Source organism: Poecilia formosa, unplaced genomic scaffold (assembly GCF_000485575.1).
Source record: "Poecilia formosa unplaced genomic scaffold, Poecilia_formosa-5.1.2 Scaffold34, whole genome shotgun sequence".
NCBI lineage: Eukaryota > Metazoa > Chordata > Actinopteri > Cyprinodontiformes > Poeciliidae > Poecilia > Poecilia formosa.
This window is the reverse complement of record NW_006799973.1, coordinates 1710080-1724790: the sequence shown is the minus strand read 5'-3', so window position 1 is coordinate 1724790 and position 14711 is coordinate 1710080. Positions and strand designations below refer to the sequence as shown.

General features: G+C 37.0%; 2 protein-coding genes across 3 annotated transcripts in view; one reads left to right on the top strand and one right to left on the bottom strand.

Moving 5' to 3' along the window:
• Positions 1 to 1345, bottom strand: part of mrpl51 (mitochondrial ribosomal protein L51) — a 3328-nt gene extending 1983 nt beyond the window's left edge. Inside the window, exons 1-3 of one of the 2 annotated variants that reach the window (XM_007550131.2) lie at positions 1165 to 1345; positions 892 to 989; positions 403 to 510 (exon numbers count right to left, since the gene is read on the bottom strand). In XM_007550131.2, coding sequence (XP_007550193.1) covers positions 403 to 510; positions 892 to 982 — 199 coding nt within the window. In that variant the 5' untranslated portion in view covers positions 983 to 989; positions 1165 to 1345. Of the gene's footprint in view, positions 1 to 402; positions 511 to 891; positions 993 to 1164 lie in introns of both variants that reach the window. The other variant, XM_007550130.2, reaches the window with a different exon arrangement.
• Positions 1346 to 11641: 10296 nt separating this feature from the next.
• On the top strand, positions 11642 to 14697 carry lag3 (lymphocyte activating 3). Its single transcript, XM_007550129.2, has 8 exons — positions 11642 to 11781; positions 11874 to 11994; positions 12841 to 13061; positions 13252 to 13512; positions 13595 to 13879; positions 13957 to 14193; positions 14302 to 14423; positions 14536 to 14697. The coding sequence occupies exons 1-8, from the start codon at positions 11730 to 11732 to the stop codon at positions 14629 to 14631; spliced, it is 1395 nt and encodes a 464-aa protein (XP_007550191.1). The 5' UTR covers positions 11642 to 11729; the 3' UTR covers positions 14632 to 14697.
• The last annotated feature ends 14 nt before the right edge of the window (positions 14698 to 14711 follow it).

Here is a 14711-nt window from a genome sequence, read left to right as displayed (position 1 = left end):
TTCCTCGAGGAATTTTAGTAATCGAGGTACTCGAATCATTCGAGGAATCGTTTCAGCCCTAGTAAGGTTACATTAAAACTTGCATAAAAAGTCAAGTTAAAGTATCAACTTTGTATTAAAAGTGTCATTATTTACAGAATAACACTTCATGACAACAGTCAGACATTCATGAAGACTCCTTCATGTTCATGTCAGATGTCATGTTTATTACAATATCATGTCAGTCTTATGCACATCCCTTCAAATAAAGTGTTACTGATGTTTTTTATTGAAAAAAAAAAATCATCTTCTGAGATTCAGATTTTATTTTGATGGAGATGATCTTGCTCACATACAAGCTAAGTAAAACAATCCATCTATGGTGAAAAGAAAATCTATATTTAGATTATACTAATCCCTTACCTAAGATACCGATGTTGTCATAGACTCCAAACATGCTCCTCTTCTCGTTCCACCTGTCCACTTGTTTAGGCTGAGGGATAGCATGCATCCTGATCTGGCAGCAAGACCCTGAAGAACAGATTACTGCATTCAGCACCGAGTTTCCCATAAGCATTACGTTTACAGCAGCAAAAACTGGTAGAATAACAGATTCCTATTGCATTTATATCCTTAATGATTCCAAGGTTAATTATGCAAGCATAAATAAATGCTTGCATATTATTTGTTAAATAAACATGTTACATTAAACATGTTTATTTAACAAACAAAGATAATAAAACACAAGATAGTGCTACTGAAAAACTAATGGTTAGTCATGATTGTACCTTCACATTCTAATCTTAAGATTTAGTTTATGACCGAATGCATTTAATACATTTGTAGGCAGCGGCACAGGCTCTAAAATAAAACTGGAAATGGACACAGTGGGTTTACTGGAGCCGTCCTGACCTGTAGAGATGGTCCTGATTGGGAGCAGCAGATTTCCCGCAGAGTGAAAGAAGGTCGATCCAACTCTCAACAAACCTCCGAGCGCAAACATCTTCAGTCTTCTGACAAAGATAAATCATACGGTTAGATTAAAACTTAATCAGAGGATAAACCTAGCGACGGTCTGTCGTCACATTGAGCTTTCTTAGCCTCTTCGTTTGTCTACATTGACCCTTAGCTTTAGCATTAGCTTCAGCTAACACGTTGCGTAAGGGTCGACGTTGAGACTTGTACCTGTTTCCGTACTCAACAGCAGTCCCGCATCAGATGATTATCACGATGCAACAGCAGGAAGTACTTATTGTCGAAGATATAATGACAAAACTATATGTTATCGTCGCTTCAACATGCTCTCTACGCCCGCATCCATCTTTACTGTATGTCCCACAATGCAACGCAGCTCTACCGTACTGTCGTGTAAACGGCGCAATACAATACAAAAAAAATCCATGCGCATTTTTTTTTAAAATTTAGTTTACTGCCAGTAGAGGGAGCTATTTGAAATGGGTGATAGATTTGATAACCAAAATAAGGTCGGTAAGTTGCCTGCCTGGTTAAAACAAGGTGAATAAAAATGCAAGTTTAATCCAGATATATTTTGTTTCCTTTTTGTGGGCAAAACGTTAACATAATAAATAAAGTAAAGCATCAAAGAAAGAAATCTGACAAATTCAAACAAACTCCAACTTAGTAAACTACTAAATTCTATTTGTATGTTGTGCATTAAGGACAAGTTGTGACATAAGTACTCATGATAATCAATCTATCATTAGGGGTCTGCAGAAACCTTCGCATAATGGTTCAAAAGAAAACAAAGGAGCCAAATGGAACAAATGTTTCAAAGACAATGCCTCACTAAGATATTCACCATGGTCTGCTCAACTGAACCACCCACATTAAAACACAATGTAAACATATGGTCTGTAGATCAAACCGCATCAGCCCACTCTTTGTAAGACTGCAAAAGAAAGGATACCGAAATTTCCACCTGTGGGTTTGTGTTCTACATAATTCAGATAAATAAAGGGTCTTGTGTTTTCTTTTGGTTGACGCTTACTGTTCCCCTCTTTCACTGCAAACTTTTTTTCTCTCAAGTTCATCATATTTTCCTAAGTTTCCTATTTACATGTGAACAAAACAGACTGCAATATTATTTAAAGACTGTAATATGTAGATAGTAACTGACAACTAATGTACTTTACCAATATAGTGGCCAACCCTAAATATTAAACCTAAAATTTGGTGAAGTATTATGATGATTGTGACTTGGCAAAGCACCCATATGATCTGTTTTACTATCTCAGCTATGCATATTTCCTCCATTTGACCAGGGGTTAGTTACTACTTGCTTCGATGTAGTAACTTCTTCTGTTGGAGGAGCAACTTCTTACAGATCTGTCATTTTACCAAAAAGTCCATTGTCCACTGTAAAGTTTACTAATGCCAGCTTATTTCTTGCTGATTGAATTTACTTTAGAAATTTTGCAATTTTTTTTTTTTTTTTTTTTTTTTTTTTTTTTTACAAATTTGCATTACTCTGTTATGTTTTTCTTGTCTGTTCACATTTGTTAGTTGAATAAATATCAGACTAGGAGTCCTACTAATTCATTTTTTATATTTTAATTACATAGTTTGGTAGCAAGTAGTTGCATTTACTCATTTATTAGAATAACTTCTTGGAAAAAAAAAAAAACTTTTAGGAGTAGTTTTACTGAGCTGTACTTTCTATTTTTACTTGAGTAATTTTATTGTGAATTATCACTACTCTTACTTGAGCAAAATTTCTGAATACTCTGTGAGAAACACAAATTCACCACACAGACCTGCAGCTTTAATTACATTTTCATAAATTTTATATTGAAATAAATATATTTGTGAAAAATGTTTCATTTGCCAGATTTTACTGTTTTGCAATTTTTCAAAATAAATAATTTTTATTTTGTGCCAAAATTTCCACATAACCTTATATGTTGGTATTTGATGATGTGATATTTAAATTTTAAGTGATTAATGTTCAGATCAGTTACTCAGAACTTGCATCGCCTTCAAATACTCTTTACTCTTGAGTAATTTCTTGGATGGCTACTTTTACTTGAACAACAATATACTGAAGTAGTGCTACTCTTACTTGAGTAAAATTTTTGCCTACTCTACCCACCACCGTCGCACTAAAAGACATCCAACTAAGCACAGCAGCATAGGATTTCCAAGATAAATCACCAAGTTAAGAACATAAACAATCAGCTTTCTTGAAAGGGTTCTTTGGAGATCATAATCAAAATGTCGGCTGCTTGAGAACTTCGGCTGCAGCTGCAAGTCTTGGGGGGTGGGGGGGGGGCTCTCTAGCAGTTTTGCACGTCTTAAAACTGAAACTTTGCCCATTTGCGTCTTTGCCAAACAGCAAAGCACATATCACTCTTTGAATGCATGTTTATGTTTTAGCATATATTTTAGACTTTCTCTTTTGTGCTAAAATTGGTGTCTTTCTTTTTATTGGTATTTCTTTAGGTTAAACATATCAAACAATGTAATTTAGAATTGATTTCCATCATATTTAGGACTTCCTGCTTCTGTTTGCAGAAAATCATATAACAGCAAAAAAAAAATGTTGGCTCAAATTACAACCATGATATGTATAATTCAACATCAAGGATGCTGTTTCTTTCATGTGTAGATGGTTTACAGTTCTTTAAAAGTTTTGTCTACTTTAGGTGAAGACTTATTTCCATTTACATGGAAAATTAATAAACTAACACCAATTATTTAGGAGGTGTACTGGAAAAAAATTTACTAATATTATGAACTTCATTGGCTGCTGAATGTATTTGATTAGAGGCAGGCTAAACCAGAGCTCGGCTAATTCAGGCTGATAAAGAAATGGAAAATTTTTAATTTCAAGGTGTAAGAACCTGGTCAGTGTGCAAAAGGCCACATCGGAAACCCCAGGCCAGAAAACAGGAAGTTTCTTAGAGTGCCTGTCACAGTTCTAGGAAGCCTCTGAAATTGTCTGCGCTATGCAGACGAATTCCTTTTATGATAAACGATCTAATTTCAAAAAGGTTAAAGTAATAACTTCACTAAAAATTCTAATTATTAATCTTTTCATCGTCAACTTTAACAAGAAGAATGAAAGAAAACAAAAAACAAGAATAAAGATCTTAGTCACGCCTCTGTCTCTTGAGTGTTTTTGTTTGTTAGTATTAAAATTTAAGGCTGAATTAATCATGGAGGTTTGTACATTTCTTCAGAACTTGATCACAGATATAACGTCTTGGAAACACCCACCCAACAAATGTCAAATTACAATCTTCTAATTAGTTCGTTTTCTTTAGTTTACTAAGCAACCTCTATTAAGGAACCTGCAGCACATTTTGTGCCTCTTATGAGTTACAGACCTCAGAAAATAAAATTAAAATCAGTTGGTCAGACCTGAAAGAAAACTGGACATTGGTATTGACCAGAAAGATCCTGAATTTGGATCTCTATTCTTAGATAGAAATTTTTTGCAGAGATCCATAGCTGTGTTGGTAGGACAATGATTAGTCAGGCACTCAGCAGTTCTATTATTTATGGAAAAGTGGCAAAAATGTTATTTATAAGCAAAAGAAGGTGCTCTGCTCAGACGAGACCAAAATTAATCCTTTTATCTCATGGACAAAACGCCACATGGTGGAGGAAAACTAACACTGCACATCTCCCTGGACCAAGCATGCCCATGTGAAACACGGTTATGGCAGCATCATGCTGTGGGCACATTCGCTGTCCAATGTGATTAAGCTTGAGCTACTTTACGATAAAGAGAGGGCAAAGATTTCAGTTTCAAGACTTGCAAAGGTGGTAAAGACATACCCCAAAGATCTGCAGCTGCAACTGCAGCAAACGGTGGTTCAACAAGGCGGTGGGGGCGGCGGTGTACCGAAACGCAGTTTTACAAGTTTGTTGCTGTGGCATGACAAAATGGGGGGTAAAAAAGTCAAATACTTTTCAAGGTACTATAGTAGGCAGCACTCTGCATGCATAAACCATCCTCTATTTCTGCAGGTCTCTGATATTACAAGTGCATTTTCATGCTTCTGACTAATGCAGGATGCAGGTGTGCGAGATGTGTGAGTGTATTAGCAAACCAATCTACCCAGTCTAAAAATAGTTTTGCTGCAGCTTGTTTGTTGATACAATTATTTTAAAAACAAAAATGACTTTAAGCACTTACTTTTTCATCTTGCCACGTCGCTTTTGGGGACTGAATGCGGTGCAACAATCTTTCTCTGCGTGCAACAAGGGTCGAGAGTCTGAATACTTTACACGCAAATTTCTGTTTGGTGTTTATCAGATCTTCACATCAAAAAATTAAATTGGAAGCGGAAATGTTTTCAGCAGATGCAAAGATTTTTTATTTATTTTTTTTGGTCAAGAATTAATTTCTCTGCTCTATAAAGCTGGATTTGCATGAGTTTTGACCAGTATTTTTATCCATACATTTTGTCATAAGTATTTTTATTACAGCTTGTGAGTGGATTCATTCATGTTTGCAGTGAGCACCATGGTACCACGCTTTGCTTCCTGTGGGTTTTTAACGGTTTGTGATCATTAACAAAGATATTTTTCCAGCTAATGTGAGCTTTGCTTGCGTGTGATGGTGTAAATGTGATTTGAATCCATTTACTTAGTTTATAATTTCCAAAAAATCTTGCATTTCCCAAATGATCTGAAAGTCCATCACTGGTGGCACATGTACTTGTCAAAGTCTGAAGCTTTGACAGACGTCTTCTTCTACTCATAGGGCTTCTGTTCCTCTATGAGGAAAATACTGGATATATGTCATAGAGGAAGTTTAGAGTTCTAAGTCCAAAATGAGATGCATGTTTGTCTCACAGGATCAGGGATACAACTTTTTTTTTTGTGTTAAAATCAGGCATTTTCAGTGTGTGAATGTGCTGGTTTGCATTTTCTGAAACTGTTAACTAGGAAATTGCTCAACAGTCTTTGCACTACGCTCTGGGTGCTTTTGAGCAGGAAAATAAAAGATGGCCGGTGTTCATGAGCAAATGTATGGAGCTAAAAACGGGGCAATCAGGAAGAAAACCTTGTTAGAAGCTGAAAGAAACCTAAAACATCTTAGTGGTTTAGATCACAGCATATCCACATGTTGGAGTGGCCCAGTCAAAGTCCAGACCTAAATCCAGTTGATAGTTTGTGGCAAGACCTGTAAGATACTGTCTGTCTACTTTAAGCTATTTTGCAAAACATGACTGGGGAAAAACTCAGCAGGTTAAACACAAATGCAGCTCACACATTTCCAACTTTAATTGTCAAATAATACAAATCTTTAGCTTCAAAATATGCACAGTTCTGTGCTGGTGCTTTACAAGAAAAGCTATTAATTTGGATTTTATTACCTGACAAAATGTGAAAATTTAAAGTGGTAAAATATTTTTTACAAGCTGCTGTAGATGAAATTGTTTTCTACAAACATCAGGGTTATTGGGAAGCCGACTACAAACTTTTAATGCTAAACTCCTCAACATTTTTAAAATATCGCTTCTGTGGATAAAAAGGGTTAAAGTAATTTCTAAAGTTTAATTACAATTTGTTTTTCTGATCTTGTAAAGTAAAACCATGGATTAAAACACTCTTTGTGGTTTAGAGCTTAATTTCTTGTGTTCTTAATAATATTCTATCTATCTATCTATCACACTATCAGTGTATTAAGGTTTATTTGGGTTTCCTGTTTCGCAGCAAGTTGGACTGAAACCATAAGAACCTCCCTTCATTCACACTGTTTCTCTTCAAGGCTCTGTGTACATACACACAGACACACTGACACATGTAGGCACTTTCAGTCTTACTACTGCAGAGAGACAAGTGGAATATTTTGTCATTTTCAAAAAAAACAAGCGCAGCAAAGTTGATCTTTGTCAGTATTTCATTTTTGCTAACACATCTGCCAGTGCATGGAAATAAGCTTGAACGAAACATTATCGAACATTATACGTTTCCATTCACATCTTGCGCTCTGTAGCCTGTGCAGAGAAGGCTGGCCTTTTTACTGTAAGTGTGCAGGATGTGCGCACATATACCTCAGTGTTGACTTTTTATTTTTTATTTTTTTTAAGAAGTGCAAAGCCCTGTTTGCATGTAAAGTACATGCAGGCTACAAGAAAAAGAAAAAAAAATCCCCTTTTGTGAGATTGATAAAACATTATGCAGGATTATATCTCAGCAAAGAGCAAGAAGATCATTTGCTTATGTTGCAATAATCTTCACCACTAAGCAAAGCAAAGCAAAGCAAAGCAAAGAAAAGCAAAGCAAAGCAAAGCGCTGACAAGAAAAAAAAAAGGTTCATTCTCTCAGCAGAACAGAAATAATATCAGCCTCCTCTGCCAGTAAACTCAGTGGAACATCACTTAGCATCACCTACATATGCAAAATGCTGTCACTCATTCACATTGTTGAAGCCACAGCCAGGCCTGCATTTCTCCTGGTTGTAACCATCTACTCTCCATATTGTTAAAACGGAGTTCACTGCAGCAGATAAGGCTGGTTTGGGGCAAAAAGAGTCAGAATATATTGAGAATGTGACACAGGAACAAACTACTCATCCTCTGATCTTCTAAAGAACGTCATTTGACTATTTTCCAAGCTCACGACTATTAACATAATCATCACCATCTAAAAGCTCGTAGTGAGATTTTTTTCCATCTGAGGGGCATTTTCCCTCAGAATACACTCACCCTCGCATTCAGATACAGTGGAAGTGATAAAACATCAGCTGTGCAGTAGGAAAGACCACTTCACAGCGAGTGACGCACACAGGCCCCCAACGCAGCAGAGATTCTCACAGACCTCAAACACAAAGAACATCTTTTAACTTGAAGCCTAAGGGCAAAGTTCATGGTTTATTTGATGAAAAGATGTTAAAAGTTTCATTTTAATGTCTTATATATGTCACATGGCTTTTTACCAAGGAAACAGTTCCAACTAGAGGAAGTAAACAGCTTTGAGGTTTCACCCACACGCACTCAGGTGTTCTGGTTCATATGTGTGACTTTAGCGTCTCTCTATCCTCCTCTGTGCAGCTACAGCATTTATCTATCTGACAATCTACCTTTCTTTTTCAAAAATCTCTGGATAAGATCTTCCTTCATCTCTGACTTTCCTCGCTAAGAAATATATGAATTACACTTTGTTCTGTCTTAGCTGCTTTTATTTGTCAAGTTTTATGTCTAAAACTTAAGATTGGTTCCACCTGTGGATTGAATATAGAAGTAAAAGCATATAGAAAAACTTTTAAAACCATAAAGGATTTGTCCACTGATGAGGAAAAACCCTGGCTCGATTATTCACCTGCAGAGCTAATGTGTGCCTGAAAGGAAAACAGAAAATATAACAGATTTAAGGAAATGATGCTCTGCAGTTCACCACAAGACCAGAACAAAAGTTCCCTTCAAATTTAACAAGATTTAAAAACAAATAAACTAGGATGCAAGTCAAACAAGGATGTAATATAACTTAAATCACAGGAATAACTAACACATGTGTGTTCATTTTGCAGTGAAAAAAAGAACGAGAGAAAGAAAAATAACCGTGCTTGTGATGAGAGTCAGACAGCAACCCACATTCATCAAACAAAATTTATCATCCGGTAGCTTCACTTGAAAATAAAAGAATGTTTTAAATCACAAAGTATATGGAAGTTGAACTAAACAATACCCTGAGGCTTGAATTTCCGACAATAAGTCCACAATTAAAACATATTTGCATGAAATAAATAATGAAACAAAAAGGCATTGCAACTTTTGTTGATATGAAATAATAGGAAAGCAACAATGTCAACATCATCACAGTGTTTGAACTGCAGGTGAAGCTTTTTAAATGCATAGCAGTGTATTTAATGTTGTGTACAGGTGCATGACCTTTGACCCTTCTGGCTTAATGCCCACCTCTTATTCTCCACAGCTGGGATAAAACTCGAAAAACAAACACAGGGCTCTTCAACCTTTTTTCTGTTGTCATTATTGGCCACTCTTGCATTAATTTGGTGTGGAGTGCTTTAGATGCTGCAGACTGCATTCTATATCTTCAGATTTTCTCTTAATAAATGAATTTATCTGTGCATTAGATGCAAACAGAAATTTGAAACTACAGTTTTCTTTGCATGGATGGACAAATTGTGACACTATCTCCACTGCTCCTGCAGTTCGGCTAACACGAGGCATGGAAAATATATAACTACTGTACATTCTTCATCTGACTGCATACATTAGACTCTGTTGGTGTACGTCTAGTTGGTGGTGTTGACGGAAAACACAGCTCAGATGGATTTATTGTATCAGGTTGAGTTCAAAAGTGATTTCTTTTTTCCAGCTGGTACACTGAACAACCACAGAGACCACCACAGCCCCCCGCACTACTCACCTCTAGAAAGACCTGATTTGCTCTGATTGACTGGGATGTGGTGGAGGTTATCTAGGTGTTATTAAGAGAAAGGCGTCAATTTCATTACTTGAAGACACATTTTTTTAAGCAACATCTACAATGAATCCCTCTATTGCCTCTGAAACCTCCTCCAGGTTTGATGTGCAAAACAGATTGTTAAACCTGTTCAGATGCTTAAACTATACTGATAGTACAAAATCAAGATGCTATATGCACTTAGATAACCACCAAGTACGACTGAATGCTGAAAATAAACTAAACGGCCCTCAAGAAAGTATTTGCTTAAGGTCGCTCGCACCTATGCAACCTGGTTATTGCACCTATTTTATCTCTCGTTTTATTTTTCTGATTTGCACTTAAATTGACAATTAAATTATGTCACAGAATTAATAAAAAACATACACACAGACTGTAAAACATTTGAACTGCGTTTAGTTGTGCAAGTTTTAGATTTTGAACCTAAATGTGAGTTTGTGAACGATAAAATTACAGCAGTAAGTTGTGTTAACTTTTTATTAATGTTGTCAAACCTCCAAGAGTTGCATAAAGTGGAGTTTTTAGGTTAAAACAACTGAAATAAGAAAAAGACAGGAGTGGGGACTATTTCCCAGAATGCTTAGCAGCTTGTTTTTGTAGCCTGTGATGGAAGTGCATTACATTGATCTGACTCTTGTGTGTTATTAAGGAAACTGTTTATATTAATGCAACTGACAGTCCTGTTCACACTACATGTTTTTGAGCAGAATTCATAGTGATGTTTAATGAAATTTATTATCAGATCAAAATATTTCTTCATGCAATTTGAAACAAGAATTTAAATTGTTCTAAAGTAAAATAAGCAGTTATTTTAACTTGATGTTGTGAGTAAAAATAACACATACATGTGCTTTTTAACTAGGTGAGGGCAGTGAAATAGTTATTTGGTTTAAATTGCAACATTAAGTTAAAACTCACATTTCAAGATTGACTAACTTAAAAGACAATGTTTAGACAACTTGTCTCCTGTTGTTAAATCAACTTTATGAACTTTAATTTCTGAGTTAAAACTGATACGGTTTTCTTGTTGACTTAAGTTGCATTTTAAAGGCAGCAGGCGAGCCACCTTCAAATGTTTTACAGTGCAGAATAATAAAAGTTTGGTCCATCCTAAGAGCCCATTTTCCTTAGTAGAATCTGTTCTGTTTTAATTTAAAGCTAGAAGAGTTAATAAACATCCCGAGGAAGGTTTTCAACCTTAAATAAATGTTTTCTTTGAGGCCACAGGAAGATATTTTTCACCACTTGAATGAAAAATTGGTTCCAATAATACCAGGAGTGACAAACACTGACCTACGAGAAACATTAAACTGCGTCATCTTTCAAACATCATGTGTGATCGCCAGGCGTTCCAGATGTTTACGTCTGCATTCTCAAAACTCAGTGTGTTTACAGTTAATCAGATTCCTTCTGGCTGCGGCTGAATGAAAAATGGTAAAACTATGATGTGAAACAGTCCTTTGCCTCACAGTGTGGGCCCGTATTCTCCTGCCGTTGCAATTGTCAAAGATCTGACGAAAAGGAAAGTAAAGAAATGAGAATGGAGGGGATGATTCACTGTCATGAATATCCACCAGGGTCAGATTGTCGTTCGTTAAGCCCTGCTCTCATGCTCAGGCGGCTGGTGGAGAACTGATTTGGTAACGTCGATGGTTTGGTAACCATTGGGCGTGAACGTAAATGACTGGAAGTGACGCCGTGCTGACGGGTGTGTTTGGCGTTGCAGTTTCAAAAAAACAACCAGGGCTTCCATGAATGAAACCAACATTATTTGTAAACAAAAAGCATCCACTGTGCTTCACAGAGAAAACTAAAACAAATTATAACAAAAACTTAGCCTTGTAAAAGTTCATCAACTTACCTACGTGTCTTTATTTATCAACCACATACCTCTAAAATGTATTTAGAGTGCTTAGATGGTTTCTTTCTTATCAGATTTGGGTCAAAACTTTTCTTGTGACCTCCTTACTTGTTGAGCTTCCAGACTGAATATTTTCGCATATTGTTGGAGAGGATTTCTCACTTAGAAGAATCAGAAACTGGAAGGAGATAGAGAGAATCCGTGGGAGGAAGTGGGACTCCCTGTTTACTTCTCTGTCTTACAGTTTCCAGGCTGACAAAGCCAGACCGCATCAAAGTCTCCCTGAAGTCACGTGATCTGCAGAGAAACTACCCATCTCTGCCTCCGCTTGCACCCACGGGCCCATATATAAACCCCAACAAGCCGAACGAGAAAAAAGCACATGAGAGACAGAGACGGCTGAGGAGAAAAGACCGATCAGATTTGAAGGATTTATTTTAACTGGGTGTGAATTTAAAACATCAGAATGATGCTGGTGGAGAGTCTCATCTTTGGGATGATGGTTTTTCTCACAAGAGGTAAGGTTTTTTTTAAACAAATGATCAGATATTTAAAGTCTTTTTCCTGAGTTTTCAGTTTGTAAAGTGTTTATCTTCCGTTGTATTTCTAGTAGTGAGAAATGAGATGACAGAGGTGGTTGGTGAAGTGGGTTCCCAGGTCATGTTGCCCTGCATGTGTGAAGCTGCACAGTGTGATCCTGCTACCATCACCTGGAGCAAAGAGAGCAAAGGGTAAGAAACTTCTGCTATTATTATTATTATTATTATTATTATTATTATTATTATTATTATTATTATTATTANATTATTATTATTATTATTATTATTATTATTATTATTATTAATATTATTATTATTATTATTATTATTTCTGCTTAAAACCGAACTAATCCTAAATATCAATCAGGGCAAAAAGTGCCACAAAACATCACATAAGAAGATTTATTTAAAAAATCATAAATGTGATCATGTAAATAAAATTGATTTAGATAAAAAAATATGGCTGTTAATTTTAACTTTTAAGTAAAAATGTATACATATTTAAGTAAATGTGAAAACAGCCGAATGTTTATTTTATTTATTTATTGTATAGCTGTAGCAAGAACTTAAAGTGTTGCAATAAAAAGCTCAAGTATTTTGTAAAATAAATATTCATATGTCCGGTATAATCAAAATTAAATGCATAAGCAAATAAAAAAATGTGTGATCAATTAATTAAATTAAATAGTTGATTCCAGAATCAAAATTTAAATCTCTATATTTTGTAAAAAAGATAATAGTTTCAGTGTTTATTTGTATATTTCATATTTGCTGTGTTGCAGTCCGTCATGAAACAATAACAATTTTAAGCCTTATTTATTAAATAATCTCTAAAATCTGAATAGTTCATCAGACCAATCAGTGTTTGACTTCCTCTTCCTTTTAGTAACGGACCATCCATCACTACGTGTATTTATTGCATGAATTTCCAGAGTTATTTAGATAATCACAGACACAATTACTTATATATCAACTTACTGATGCATAGACGGTTCATGTGCTTGACCTCTGACCTTGGATGCTTCTTTTGAATTGCAGCACGGTGTGGAGAAAGCAGAGCAGCGGTCTGCAGTACTGGGGCTCTAACTGGTTCAACAGGGAGAACTCCCGGGTCCAATGCCCGCACTCCAAGTTTGGAAAAGGTGACTACAGCCTAGAGATTAACGGTCTGACCAAAGACGATGCAGGACTTTACACATGCAAGGTGGAAATCAAAGGCCACTTGACTGACAAATGGATCATGCTTCGAGTCATTGAAGGTAAGAAGCTTTTGGTTTGGGTTTGGGTTTTTCTGACACTTGTTACGGTTAGAGGGAAGAAAATCCAGTCTTAGGAGGATGCAGGTTATGCTTGAGGTTGACTTCTAAAGTGCAGAAATTCTGCTAATATTGCGAACTGATTATTCAAATGACCATCATTAAGCATTTTTATTTCCTTCTTCCCTCACAGCGTCCGTCTCTCCATCGACTCCCATGTGGGGGGACAATGTGTCCCTCCGATGTTCTGTGACGCCGTGGCCTGAAAATGCTGTAGTTTACTGGATGCTGAACAGGCAGCCATCTACGTCAAAGACTGGAAGAGTTGTAGAGGTGCAGGAGACTGGAAGAGTTGTAGAGGTACAGGCCTCGGATGAGCTGGCAGGAACCTGGACTTGTTTTGTCCACAAGTCCAGCAACATATGGAAAGCCTCAGTGGAGCTGTCTGTGGCAGGTAAGAGTCTGACAGCTGAAGCAGTTTAGGAGGAAGTAGTGATTTAAATCACTCCTATAACATCTCCCTTTTTCTTTTACAGGAATAATCCAGCCTGCAAAACAAGACACCAAGCTGTATGCGGCGTTGGGGTCTTCGTTCACGATGCCCTGCATCTTCTCCCCCAACCTTTCCCCCAAAGCGGCACTGGTGGAGAAGCTGGACAGCGGGTTTCAAATTTTCAACAACCGTTCAGCTTCTTCGTCCTCCTGGGACAAATCCATCGTAATCCAGGAGGTCGTGCCTGAAAATGAGGGCAGGTACAGATGTGGAGGGACCGTAGAACGACGAAGACTGAGCCAGACGATGCAGCTCGTCGTCGCTAAAAGTGAGTATCTTCAACATCAGCTCTTCATTTCCTCACCATCGTCTATTTATTCTAACTTTTTATTCTTCTTTCCTCAGTTGTCAAGTCAAAGAAGAAAGGCACCACGATGTTGAGCTGCCAGCTGTCCGACCCAAGCGAAGTCACCAGCTATGAGTGGGTCCATGTGAGCTACGACATCAACGGCACCGAGTTGGTCGAACCGGTCCAGTACGGACAGACGGTTCCTGTGAAGGAGGACTTTGGTGAATGGACATGTCGCTACTCTGGGACAAACGGTCTTCTGGGGAATGTGACCACCCAAGTTCACCTTATGGGTAAGATCCACAATAAATATGAACTTCACATGTCTACTGGGATTTATCTCTACTGGGATTTATCTCTACTGGGAAATCTCACAGTTTGTTTTTTTTCTTCTTCTTTAGCTGGTCTGAGTGGAGAAAAATCATCAGGAGTCTCCAGTAACACAGGCACCGTGATCGGGCTCAGCTTTCTCCTCGTCATTTTGCTGTTGATTCTTGCTCAGATGTACAAGAATCACCGAAGGGTAAAAAAAAAAATCTTCAGTTTATTTAGAAATATCTTGAAAATGTGGGTTTTTTTCTTCAGAAATTTTAAACTGTCATGTGAAATAACTGAATGTTGTCTCTTCTCCACAGAGGAGAAGGATCCTGCAGTATCCTGCGCTGGAGACCATCGTTCACACCATCTCCAACGAGCGCGAAGAAAGAGAAAAAGATCGAGTGAAAAAGTGATTTTCACTCGACCAGAGATCTTTGCAGGAAGACGTTCCCAGTACTACTTAACAGTGAAATGTCTTTTCCATGCAATGAAA

Coding starts and splice junctions, on each gene's coding strand:
- lag3 (XM_007550129.2), top strand. CDS start 11,730: ATGATGCTGGTGGAGAGTCTCATCTTTGGGATGATGGTTTTTCTCACA. Junction 13,880..13,956: donor GCAGCTCGTCGTCGCTAAAA/GTGAGTATCTTC, acceptor TTCTTTCCTCAG/TTGTCAAGTCAAAGAAGAAA. Junction 14,194..14,301: donor CACCCAAGTTCACCTTATGG/GTAAGATCCACA, acceptor CTTCTTCTTTAG/CTGGTCTGAGTGGAGAAAAA.